Raw genomic sequence first — 13,871 nt, forward strand, 5'->3', positions numbered from 1 at the left:
GAAGAGGATGCTTCCTATCATGGGGGAGGGTGGAGGGGCACAGGAGTCTGGGACCAAACTGCACAGCCTCAGACTATAAAAACAACTCTTTAGAATGGTGATGAGGAAAAATTTCTTTATCAGAGGGTAGTTAATTTGTGGAATCCATTGCCATGGATAGCTGTGGAGGCCAGGTCATTTGGTATATTAAAGATTAGATCTTTGATTGAAAAGAGAATCAAGGGTTACAGACAGAAGACAAGAGAATGGGATTGAAAATGAGGGTAAATTAACCATGATAGAATGGTGGTGAACTCAATGGGCTGAATGGTCTTACAACCAATTTATATTTTACTAAATGATGAACTGAAATTGGGCTTCTCAGGTGGAGATCATCACCTCGTCTGCATCCACATACTGCCACTGTATCCATTCCAAATGAGAAATAGGCATAGCCTGAGTGGACAGAGCAAGAGTGCAATGAGTTTGTTTCTGATTTTGAACTGAAGAAAGAGGAAGATTATGAAGAACTTACTCAGAACCTTCATAGTCTTGCTCTACCATTTATGGTGCTGGGACACAATGAAACCTATTTATTCTCTTCCCCCTGTCACTAGCAAATTACAGAGACTGAGGAAATTTCAAGTAGCATACTAGGGCTTACCTGCAGGAATGCATGATTTGCCATCACTTCCAAGTTCGAAGCCACTCACGCAAGAACATTTTACTTGATCTCGGTGGACGTGACAGTAGTGATGACAGCCTCCATTCTCCAGAGTGCACAGCTTTGGAATTTCTGGAAGACACCAAATGTGACCCAGTTTTCACTGTGGTTGGAATGGGGGTAGCTGGTAAAGTGCACCAGAGGTTAAGTTCCCAATGTCATCTCACAGTCCACGTGGGATATGGTGGAAGATCACATAGGAGGTGACCATTGAGAGTAAGTTCCCACAGGAGTAACTCTGAAGAGTTTGACTTGTGGTAGCAACAATTCAGTTCAATTTATTTAGGTTTATATTCCAAGCAAAAGACAAAATATCCAAAGGGTCTTTAAAATATAGAATGAGCTTCATGCAAGCTGAGGGTCAGTCCTTGTAAATTGTGGGACATGAGTTCAGGGCAGAAAAGCCTGGCAGTGTTGACTTCTGATTAATTTGCTATGGGCTGGAAAGTGTAGTTGTACTCTTTTAGGTCCTATGTTCCCAGAGTTCCTTATTCTACTCCTTAATATCTGTTTCATACAATGACTCAGGGTGTAGTGCAGCTACCTCACAGCTGTTGTGACCACAGGTTAATACCAACTTTCAATACTATAAATTGCGCCTTGTATGTAGGTGAGGGTAGAATCTTGGGAAGTTGATGGGAATGTACTTCCCATAAAATGGTTTTATGTCAGTGAAGGAACCCAACTCAAAACATTGACCATTTTGATCCATGGATGCTGCCTGACCTGCTGAGTTTTCCAGCTTCTCATTGTTTGCCCAAGATTCCAATATGTACGGTTGTTGCATTTCTCTGGGTTTAGTCTAGGATTAATGTAAGTGCAAAGGCTGAATGGTCAGTGTGAATTTGATAAACTGAAGATATGGTTCTGTTTAGGTAAGATTGCAAACACTCTTGGATCTCACCGATTTCACAGTTGATGCCTTTAAAACCTTTTATACAGGTGCATTGATATTGATTGATGCCATCATAGCATTTGCCTTGATTCTTGCACGGGTTGGATTCACACTGGTTTCCATCTGCAGGGTTAGACAATGTCACTAATATCGAATATATACATGAAATTCCTGTCTCTACTTAGCTTGGACTGTTTGTTGAAAATCAAGCTTTGTAAGATTATCTAGAAAAGCAAATAATTTAAAGCCATTATAAACATGGAAGAAAACCATTCTTTTCCGAAACAGTGAACTCTCTTTGATTATTTGCTCATATCAAATTACTTGATTGTATCAAACTGCCACATAACATCTTCTAGAGTACTGGTTGCTCGTCTCTGTGGTGGAAAATTTTGGGTACTGAGGTTTTAGCACCAAATCCCTGACTAGCCTTCCAACATAGTTCTGGATAACTAGTTTTTCAGACATTAAACCCAGTCTCCCTTACATTAATGTTAAAAATCCTATTTGTTAAAAGGGTTAGAAAGGGAGTAAGGGAAAAAAAAGTCTCACTGATGGTGGTGGTGGGGTTCTGGAACCCTGTCTGAAAGGTTGAGGTGACAGAAGCCCTCAGCCCTTTCAAAGAGTATCCAGAGGAATACTCTTTATGTTACATTGTTGAAGAATAAGGATTGTGTGGGGTTAACCTGAAGCCCATTTTTAGTTGGCAAATATAGATGAGACTAACATGCTGTTAATCTCCATGGTTTAATGAATAATTCCTATTCAGTTCACCTTTCTAAAAACAGGTAATCTTATCGTACTACACCTCATGGGAGATTGCCCTGTGTAAATTGCTTCAAAAGAATTTTGTTGGCTGTAACATTTAGGACACTCAAAAAGGGATATGGAAAGTGAAGTGTAAATGCAAGTTCATTTTAAGTGCATCTCCCCACTCCTCAAGAGTTGGGAAGGAGTAGGCTAAACAAATTGGGTATCTATCATTGGTGCAGTGAGCCCTGACATGCACACTAATATATGTGACTTTGTGTCCCCAATCAACCTCTCATCCAAGCTGTATCAGTCACTGCATGTGAGTATAAACAATGCGCTGTTTGTTATTTTATTAAAATTGGTTACTCAAAAATTCTAGGTAGCAAGGACTAAACTGGTTGCCACTCACTGCTTATGAAGGCATCTGGAGAATTAGGTTAGCTTTTCAGATCCATGGTATCCATGTCAAAATACTGAATTCCAAACCTTTGAGAGGACAAATCTACTCAATTAGCCATCAAAGAGCATAACCTGCTATCTCTGGACCATTACTGCATTGCTCAAAATCACCTTGTATCTTGGTACTAGGATAAATAGAATATACCCATTTGTTTATCTTTTGACTTAGAAGGCACTCACTAACATCCATTCTGTTCAGGAAGAAGTATTGAGTGGGATTAGAGAGATAGAGAGAGTGAGCAAGGAAAGAGAGCTGACAAGAGAGATGGAAAGAGAGAAATAGTATAGGGAGGGAATAAATCAATGAAACATAATTATGGAGGAGAGAAAATGGTGGGAGCAAAGAGAAAGAATAAAGTGGTGGAGAAATGCCATCCATGTACAAACAACATTCCATACCTGTAATGCCGAGTTCCATATCTGATGCAGCTCTAAATATAGTGAGCAGTACTCCATATTTACATTAGCACAACACTTGTACATACATACACAAAGGAAAGTCAAACACTACGATTGCATCATCTGGTATTGTTGTGTGAACTACAATATCATTCACCTGTGGATGATATTCCTGTACTGAGATCCATTAAAATAGAAGCCTAATAGCTTGAATATGCATGAGATTGTCTGATCTTGGAACCCAAGCAGGCTCAGACCTGGTCAGTACTTGGAGGGGAGACTGCCTAGGAACACCAGGTGCTGTAGGTTTCTGTGAAGGGACACTGGACAAAGTGACAACTCTCTGTCTGCCTTACTGTAGACAAAAGCCAAAGAATCTCATGTATGTTGCATTCTAAATGTAGTATTACATGACAATAATGGAGCCTTTAATTCCTTACAAAATGACTGATCTGACACATGTCTATTAAATTTGACTTCCTTTCAGAAAGGATGTTTAGTCCATTCTCCTCCACTTGATAACTGGTTTCATTTCCTCCAATGGACTAAATATTGGGAGGGAGATAGATAAAATAGTCAAATGTGGTGGCCAAAGACTGATTCCTGTCACAATGCAAATTCAATGCAATTCAACAAATGTTGATCTTACTTTTGAATGGAAAAAATACACCTGATGGTTCTGAAATCCAAACCCAGTGCCCCAGAGAGGCACTGGGGAAGTCCAGAGGGTTCCCCGTTACCCATTCTCACTCAGTGAAGGTGGGACCCATTCCAGTGTTTTCCACAATCCATGGTTCCTGATGTGATTCCATATCTATGATAAAAATTCAAGCAAACAGCCATATCTAAATGGGACTGAATGAAGTGTTGTTGTACTCACCTACATATTTAGTCCAGAATTCATCCTGAAATGAGAGGGCAACACTGAATCAGATAATAATGTGAGGTGCACAGAGTGCCATCAACTCAGAATTCACCAGTGTCATACTCTGCAACTCTGATTCATCAGGCAGATGGAGAGCTTCATGTGGTCCAGCAAAATGAGCTGGTCTAAGGGTAGACTTTTGCCCTCAGACCTGACAGCTATTTAAGCATATCGATACTTGTTGCATAGTTGACTCAGAATTGATTCCATTAAAATTAGCCAGTTAACAAACATGTGGGTTCTAGAATTGGAGTTTACTCACAGCAGGGAAAGGATGGATAAAAGGTGACAATGAAAGAGTTGTGGAGGGAACTAGAGGGAGGTGGAGCACGTGTGGTTTCTGGCAGTAGATCGGCAGATTTAGGGATGAGGTATGTGAGAAATTAAGAGAGAAATTGCCTGCATTTGGGAGAAAGATTAATTAAAAGCTGTGATTGATGTGATGAAGACATGGGAGAGTGTTGGGCAGGAAAGTGAAAGTGGTTCAGTGTGATAAAGGGAGTGTGATTGGCGGGAGTTTGAGAAGGAAGGTGGGATGAGAAATGAATGAATGTTGGGGAGAAATTTATGCATTTGCTCCCTGTGATTTGTCTTACACCATTATCAACTAGTCTGAATTTTTTAAATTATCAATTTTACCTTGAGTAACTTCTTTGGTTTTATTTCTCTCTACTTTTATAATCTCTTTTAATTACCATACATTGCTTTTTTGACACAGGCCTCCTGCTCAACCATCAAGGTTAGGACAAGTAAGAATGGTAACTGAATACAGAACCAATGTGTACACTCACAGTTCGTTGGTCATCTTCAAAATATTCTCTAGCTTCTTCTTGTGAACACCTCTCTTCAATGCACTCTCTCTCCAAGTTGCCTTCTTTCAATTCTTCAAGGAAACTGTTTTCACGTTTTTGGCGTGTTAAGAAGTCATTAGCTTTCATGTTGGCTAAAAATACTTAAACAGAAGCGGTCAATGTTAGTGACTAACCTCTAGTCAATAATAGTAAAGGACTGTGATCTTGTCAAACAGAAGTGAAAAGGATAGAATCAATCCTGTGAAATTGTCAGCTTACTCCAATCACAGAAATATTTTTCTTTCTATATTAATGATTTTTTTATTGTTGGTGTATTTTTTGTACTCGAATGCTGCAGCAAATAAGACTTATAATACATTGTACTTGTGTACTTGACAATAAAAACTTCATTCATTCATTCTCTTATAGAACCCTAAGCTGCTAACTATTTACAGAAATATGGGTCTATGGCTGATCAGTAACATTATGGATTCATCTTGAGTAGCAGAGCTGTGGGATTACTATCTGTTAAAGAAGTCTAGCCCTATCCATCAACTATAGAAGCTTGGGCCATCTCAATCTACATCTTCATTAATCTTTCTGGAGGTTATAGAATTACCATCTATTCCAGATCAGTAGACTGAAAGAGCAAATTCTGGGCTATGTAATCCTCATCTAGTTCTTGGCCTACAGCATTTTGGCCCATCTCATATATCAGTCGATTAATTGACAATCCTGTCCTACAAGTTCATGGCCCTGGATTTCTGGCATGTCAATGTGAGTTTATTATCACTTGGAAGACTACACAAAAGAGTCTGGAAAAACAACCAACTGAAAAACCTCACAAAGATAAGCGTATACAGAGCCGTTGTCATACCCACACTCCTGTTCGGCTCCGAATCATGGGTCCTCTACTGGCATCACATACGGCTCCTAGAACGCTTCCACCAGCGTTGTCTCCGCTCCATCCTCAACATCCATTGGAGCGCTTTCAACCCTAACGTCGAAGTACTCGAGATGGCAGAGGTCGACAACATCGAGTCCACGCTGCTGAAGATCCAGCTGCGCTGGGTGGGTCACGTCTCCAGAATGGAGGAGCATCGCCTTCCCAAGATCGTGTTATATGGCGAGCTCTCCACTGGCCACCGTGACAGAGGTGCACCAAAGAAAAGGTACAAGGACTGCCTAAAAAAATCTCTTGGTGCCTGCCACATTGACCACCGCCAGTGGGTTGATATCGCCTCAAACCGTGCATCTTGGCACCTCACAGTTTGGTGGGCAGCAACCTCCTTTGAAGAAGACCGCAGAGCCCACCTCACTGACAAAAGACAAAGGAGGAAAAACCCAACACCCAACCCCAACCAACCAATTTTCCCCTGCAGCCGCTGCAACCATGTCTGCCTGTCCCGCATCGGACTTGTCAGCCACAAACGAGCCTGCAGCTGACGTGGATTTTTACCCCCTCCATAAATCTTCGTCCGCGAAGCCAAGCCAAAGAAATAAGTACAATGTACAGATGATCTGAAATTCTTACTTGCTGTAGTCAGACAGCTACACGAACTACAGCAGTAAAGATGACATTACCACAGTATACAAGAAAGAAAAAGAGACCCTAAATATCAAAGGAGAGATAAATAGTCAAAGTTGTATTTAGTGTAAGAATAAAAGTAATGTTTCAGTAGTGTAGACTTTTTTTTGTAGTCGTGGCATAGTTTATGGTTAGTAATTAGTATAGGGAAGTTCAAAAGCCTAAAATCTCTAGAATATAAAACTTTTTGAACTTGGACGTGCTAGACTTCAGGCTTCTGTGCCTTCTTCCCAAAGGTAGGAAGCAGCAAGAAGAGGTTGTGACCAGGCTGATGGGTATACTTTATGATGTTGGCTGCCCTCTTGAGGCAGTGCCTCACAAAGATGTCTTCAATGGATGGGAGGTCAGTGCTTGTGATGGATTTGGCATATGTCTGACGATGGAATTACAGACCCATCTCTGATCTATTGAATTATAGCTTTGTCCTGACTGACTGAATAAAGAATATTGAACATTGGGCAATTTTGATGCTGAATCCTTTATGATAAAGGATTCTAAATGTCTGCCACTCTTGCTATGTATGTTTTCTTTCACTTCTGAATGCTTGGCTCTGATACTGGTGTCTTAGATTCTTATTAAAATCTGAAAACATCAACCCTTAACCTTTTAAATTCCAGGGAATATGTCCCTAGTTATGGTGATTCCTCCTGGGAATATAAATATCATTCTGTGCTTGTTATCAGTACTTCCTTGTTCATAACCCTGTCCTCCTATACTCCAGCCAGGGCTTTGTTAGCTATCCCCTTGATCTCCATTTCTCTGGATACAAAGGACCAAATTCTACTCTCTCCCTGATTATTATCCACACTTTCTGAAATATTTTCACTAATCTATATAGATAGGCTTCCATTGACCAAACACTTTCTAACTATGACCCTGCATTATGATTGCAAAGGCCAAAGCAGGTTGACATTATAATTAGCTACATCCAGTTGTCACATTTTTCCCATGTACTTGTCTTTGTTATTGCACCTTAATGCTGTCACTTATATCGCTTGCAATTACAGCCCATCTTTGTGACAATATTTAGACTTTCTATCCCTTCATTTCGAGCATCTATCAGCAAATATTCTTATGGGACACCTCTATCCTGCCAATTTAATAGTCGTTTTGTGTCCTTACACTCAGTTTTCTGCTTTTCTATCAAACATTAGAATTAGAAACATTCTCAAATCTCATCAGGAAGCCAATATATATTTTAGATGTACCGATCACATCAATAACTAACCACTGAATATCCTTGTCATCCTCTGATCAGTTGAAAACTTTTAAGGTTGATCCTATTAGTGTATGAAATTTGACAACAATAAATGGGTTAATTGATCTGTCTTTTTTTAACCTGTTTTCATATATCTTAAATAATAGTAATATGCTTACTTTTCTAATACTGTCCAAGTGCTGAGTTGAATTGATAGAAATGTGAAAAATTATCATTATGATACTTCCAGTGGTCCTCCTTCATGTAAAACTTATGAAGAGGAAATAATTGGATCCTTGGCACTTGTTGCTGCCTTCTGGCATTCTTTTTCCTCATTGCTCTATTTGGGTTATGTTAATCTTTGCCAATTCCCTGTCTATGTTTTAAATTAATATTAATATCTAAAATCACATGTGATGTTTATACAATCATTGGCCCTACCTAAACCTAGAAATAACCAGACATACATAAACTATAGGATCAGGGGTCATGATCAACCTACAGAATCATGAGCCATATTCAACCCATACAGTGACTAGCCTTATCCAACTTATACAGTCATTAACCAACCTAAAGAATCACAGCTTCCCCTACCCTATAGAATCACAAGCTTCATCCAACCTATGGAGTTTAAAAAATATATAAAATGTACACACACACACTGTGTTTGTATTTTTTGTTTTTGCAATACCATTTAAATCTTATTAAAAAATTGTTTTTTTAAACAGTGTGTGTGCGTCTGTGCGCGCAAGCTCCTTTGGAATGGCCACCTTAATTACTGGCCTTGCCTTACAGACCAGTGATTCTCTAAATTCAGTGAAGTTGGTATTCTATAGATTGGGTGGCCAGTGATTCTGTCGGCTGAGAATGACCAGTGATTCTATGGGTGGGGTGAGCATAGAATCACTGGCCATGCCTAAACTGAAGACTCACTGCCCTTGAAGGGCTTTCCAAATAGAACAACACAGGAACAGGTGTTTCGAACCGACCATGATGAAAATAAATTTTCTATCTGGCTGCACAAGGCCTATACCCCTCTATGCCCTGCCTGTTCATACACTTGTCTAAATGCGTCAAATATTGCTTTTGTATCTGCTTCCACCACCTCCTCCAACCACTTGCTCTGTTTAAAAAAAAGCTTAATTAATCAGCTTTAAACTTTCCTTCTCTCACCTCTAATATGTGATGTTTCCATCCTGAGAAAAAGATCCTGACCATTGACCTTATCATGAGGTTTGCCCAACCTCACTAGTACTTCACAGACATAATACCAAGGCCTTCCCATCCTATTGAATTAGTGACCATACTCAACCAATACAATCACTGGCCCTATCTAATTGATACACATAGAATAATGGACTCAACCTAACCCATGGAATCACTGGTCATTCTCAGTCTATAGAATCAATGGCCACTCAATCTATAGAATGCCAACCTCACTGAATTTATATAATCACAGGTCTGTTCAACCTATAAAATAGCCTCATAGCCCATACATTCATTGGTCTTATCAACCCACATAATCATAGGCTTGCCCAACCTATAGACTAGGCCCAGCCCATTGATTCACTGATCTTACCAAATGATAATATCACTGGCTATTATTACATATATAATCACAAGTCAATGGGTTAGGCTTTGCCACTGATTTTATAGATCAGGCAAGGCCACTGATTCTATAGGTTGGGCACACTCTTCAATCATATATACATTGGATGATGTCAGCAATCCTACACGTGAGGAAGACCAGAAACACTATAGATTAGATAGGACCTGTAATTCTTTTTGTGAGGTCAGGCCAGTGATTCAATGAACCAAGTTCATTGATTTATAGATTAGTCAAGGTTTGTAATTTGATAAGTTGGGTAAAATCAGTGATCCTAGGTATTGCACAAAACCAGTGATTCTATAGATTTGCCAAGACCTTAAATTCTATATATTGACTACAGTTACTCATTTTATTGGTTGAGTGAGGCAGAGACTGGGTAAACACATGATTCCATAAATTAGATAAAGCCTTTGGTTCTATGTGTTGGATAAGGCACACAATTCTGTAGATTGAGCAATGCCTGTGATTTTGTAGGTTGAATAAGATAGCAATTCCATAGATTGTGTAATTGATCCTATATTTTCCTGCAAAGTCTGCAATTATACATATTTACGAAACCAATTATTCTATGGGTTAGGGAAGACTATTGGCCTCATATGTTGGGTAACAACTAACATAAGTATAGTTCCTGCTCAACCTATAGAATCACTGACTTTGACCAACATAGAATCATATTGCTTGTCCAGCTATTCCAACCTGTAGCTTCAACCGTTTCGCAAAACCCAACCTTTAAATTCATTTGCTTTATAATCAACAGGTTTGTTCAATTTATAGAGGCACAGACTTACCCATCCTAGCAAATCACTGCCTAACCCAACCTATAGAATGACTGACCTTACCCAACCTATCAAATCATTTATTATGATTACACTCATTCTCTGTGAATTCATGGTTGGTGCCAACTGAGAGTTGCTGACCTTATCCTAACAGTGGAATTATGGGTCTGTTCTACCCTAAAGAATCTTGGAATAATCCATAAATATCTTCTTCTTCATGGTATCTTTTTATAATTTTTTTTCACACTATGAACCATATCAATCAAAATACAAACATTTCCCTTAAATATATACAGTGGCATTTTTTTCCCTATCTTCCCTCCCTCCTTCCCACCCCTCTCCAAACCCATTAAATGTTCAACATATACAATACAACAAAACCATTAAACAATGTCATCACACAATGAAAATAAACAAGAAAATTGTGTTATCTACTTTTACACACTGGATCAGGTCATTTTGTTTTCTTCTCAGTTTATCATTTTAGGGGGTGGAGGTCCGCGGTAAGCCCTCTCTGTTGTGTTCCATGTATAGTTCCCAAATTTGTTCAAATAATGTGACTTTGGAGGAGTCACGTGATGGAGTAGTGGCCGGTAGGGGAACTCCAGCCCTCTCCAGAAAAGTAAAAAAAAGGTAGGGAAAAAACAAAGTCACTAACACAGAAACCATAACAAATTGAAAGTGAAAGTGTGGAGAAAATGGCAGCAAAGAAAGAAAAACCAAAAACAACAGGAAGAAAAGAAGAAGGAAGGACGTCGGAGGAGGAGGGTGAAGGCCTTACCGAGGAGGCCCGCCATGGAGAGAGTAGCCTGCTCCCTGAGGTCAGTGGAAACCCTGAACTCAGGACTACAAAGATGGCTCACGGAGCCAAACAAAAGTGCGCAACTGTGCATGCGCGAGGATTCGCCAATGTGCAATGCACAAGACAAAAACAACACCGACGGGAGGGGGGACCAGCTGAGGAGTAAATAGCCACAGATGAAACAGACAAGTATAACACAACAGCAAGACTCTCAACAGGAAAACATAGAAAATAACAAGAACAAGAAGGAAGAGAATAAAAATAGGAAATCAAAGAAATAACAGATGACCAACTCAGAGGAAGAAGAGCAACACCAAGACACTTCTAATAAAAATAAGAACAAAAATACCCAACAAAATAAAATAAACAACCCAACAAGAAAATCAGAAGAGACAGAGGTAAAAGACACAGATCCTGGAGTGGACCTAGAAGAAGAGGAGGGAGAACACAGAGAAATGGAAGATGAAGGGAAGGGATAGTACATGAATATATTTTTTTTAAATAATATATGGAAACAGTAAAAGAATGGCAGATGAAAGAATTCAGTGAAAGAAAAGAAGAATAAAAAGTACAGAAGACAAAATGAATAGATTAGAGATGATCATGACAGATATAGGAAAAAGAGTAAACAAGGTGGAAGAATGAGAAACAGCCATAGAAATGGAGGTAGATGACTTAAAAAAGAAATTAGAAGAATCTGATTAAAAAGTTAAAGAAACAAGATAGATATAATGGAAAATTATAATAGAAGAAACAATATAAAGATAGTGGGCTTTAAGGAAGATGAAGAAGGCAAAAATATGAAAGAATTTATAAAAGAATGGATCCCCAGGATCCTGGGAAGACCAGAATTACAGGAAGAAATGGAAATAGAAAGGGCACACAGAACATTAGCCCCTAAACCACAACCACAACAAAAACCAAGATCCATTCTAGTAAAATTCCTAAGATATACAACAAGAGAAAATATATTGGAGAAGGCAATGAAAAAAATAAAAGAAGACAAAAAACCACTGGAATACAAGGGTCAAAAAAAAATTTTCTATCCAGATATAAGTTTTGAACTCCAGAAGAAGAGGAAGGAGTTTAATGCAGCAAAAACGACCGAATGGAAAAAAGGTTATAAATTTATGTTAAAATACTCAGCGGTTCTTAAAATAGTTATCCCGGGGCAGCAAAGCAAACTATTCTCGGATCTGGAAAAAGCACGAAAATTTGCAGAACAACTACAAAACAGACAGAGAGATGAAGGGATGTAACAAGAACAAAAATGACAATAAACTATATATATTTATTTTAAAAAATAGAGTATAAGTAAGAACTAAGAAGGGAAAGAAAGGGAAGAAAGGAAGTAAGGAGGGAATTAAGAGAGTGACCTTTGTTATATATGAAGATTAAAATCTTTTCTGGGGGGCGGGGTGGGGAAGAATAACAATCATTGCGAAATCAGTTGATGTTTGCGAGCGGATTCACAAATCCAAATGGAGAGGGGAGATGTGGTTGCCCGACAAGGGACAAAGGGCAACTCAGAAAGGGGAGGGACTATTGGGGTTAAAGGAATTTTAGATATGAGAATAGTGGAAATATTTTATGTTTTAGAAATGTTGTCTCATAATGTGTTCAAAAAAAGAAAGCAGAAATGGATAAGAAGGGAAGGTGGTGATGAGGAAACGGAAAGGAAAGATAAACAAAGTATGATATGACTATGTTGAACTATATGACTTTAAATATTAATGGAATACATAGCCAAATCAAAAGGAAGAAACTGTTAAATTTACTGAAAAAATAAAAAATTGATATAGCATTTGTACAAGAAACACATCTAACTGAAATGGAACAAAAGAAATTAAAGAGAGATTGGATAGGACATGTAACAGCAGCATCATATAATTCAAAAGCCAGAGGAGTAGCTATATTAATCAATAAAAATGTACCAATCAAAATAGAAGAGGAAATAATAGATCCAGCAGGGAGATATGTAATGATAAAATGTCAGATATATTCAGAATTTTGGAATTTACTCAATGTATACTTACCTAATGAAGAAGATCAAAAATTCATGCAAGATATCTTTTTGAAGATAGCAGATACGCAAGGGAACATACTAATAGGAGGGGATTTTAACCTTAATTTGGACTCAAACATGGATAAAACTGGAAAAAAAAACTAAAAGAAAGAACAAAGTAACCAAATTTATAATTAAATCGATGCAAGAAATTCAACTTTTGGATATATGGAGGAAACAACACCCAAAGGAAAAGGAATATTCATATTATTCGGGTAGACACAAAACATACTCAAGGATAGACCTATTCCTGTTATCAGCCTACATTCAAGGGAGAGTTAGGAAAACAGAATATAAAGCTAGACTATCAGATCACTCACCCCTGTTATTGGCAATAGAGCTAGAGGACATCCCACCAAGAATGTATAGATGGAGATTAAACTCCATGCTTCTTAAAAGACAGGATTTTTGAGAATTCATTGAACGGCAAATTAAAATGTACTTTGAAATAAATACGGAATCAGTGAAAGATAAGTTTATACTATGGGACGCAATGAAAGCGTTCATCAGAGGGCAAATAATAAGTTATGTAACTAAGATGAAGAAGGACTACAATCGGGAGACAGAACAGTTGGAAAGGGAAATAACAAATATAGAAAAAGAATTAGCAATAAAGGAAGATACAACTAAAAGAAGAGAATTGGCAGACAAAAAAATAAAATATAAAAGACTACAAACATATAAGGTGGAGAAGAACATAATGAAAACAAAACAGAAATATTATGAGCTAGGAGAAAAAACGCACAAAATTCTAGCGTGGCAGCTTAAGACAGAACAAACTAAAAGAATGGTATTGGCATTAAGGAAAAAGGACAAACAAATTACATATAATCCAACGGAGATCAATGAAAACTTCAGGGAATTCTACGAACAACCATATCAAACTGAAAACGAAGGGAAAGAAGACA

At 38.3% G+C, this 13,871-nt stretch overlaps 2 protein-coding genes across 8 annotated transcripts in view; one reads left to right on the plus strand and one right to left on the minus strand.

Annotated features, from left to right (window-relative positions):
* grtp1a (growth hormone regulated TBC protein 1a) overlaps nt 1-13,871 on the plus strand; it is a 393,930-nt gene that overhangs the window by 94,530 nt on the left and 285,529 nt on the right. The gene's annotated exons all lie outside the window — the stretch shown is intronic.
* The window catches only part of LOC138738729 (coagulation factor X-like), a 46,179-nt gene that overhangs the window by 28,478 nt on the left and 3,830 nt on the right, over nt 1-13,871 (minus strand). The window contains exons 2-5 of the mRNA XM_069889521.1: nt 4,926-5,086; nt 4,090-4,114; nt 1,608-1,721; nt 644-775 (exon numbers count right to left, since the gene is read on the minus strand). Of these exons, the coding sequence (XP_069745622.1) occupies nt 644-775; nt 1,608-1,721; nt 4,090-4,114; nt 4,926-5,086 (432 nt within the window). The remainder of the gene's footprint in view (nt 1-643; nt 776-1,607; nt 1,722-4,089; nt 4,115-4,925; nt 5,087-13,871) is intronic.

Source organism: Narcine bancroftii, chromosome 7, assembly GCF_036971445.1.
Source record: "Narcine bancroftii isolate sNarBan1 chromosome 7, sNarBan1.hap1, whole genome shotgun sequence".
Classification (NCBI taxonomy): domain Eukaryota; kingdom Metazoa; phylum Chordata; class Chondrichthyes; order Torpediniformes; family Narcinidae; genus Narcine; species Narcine bancroftii.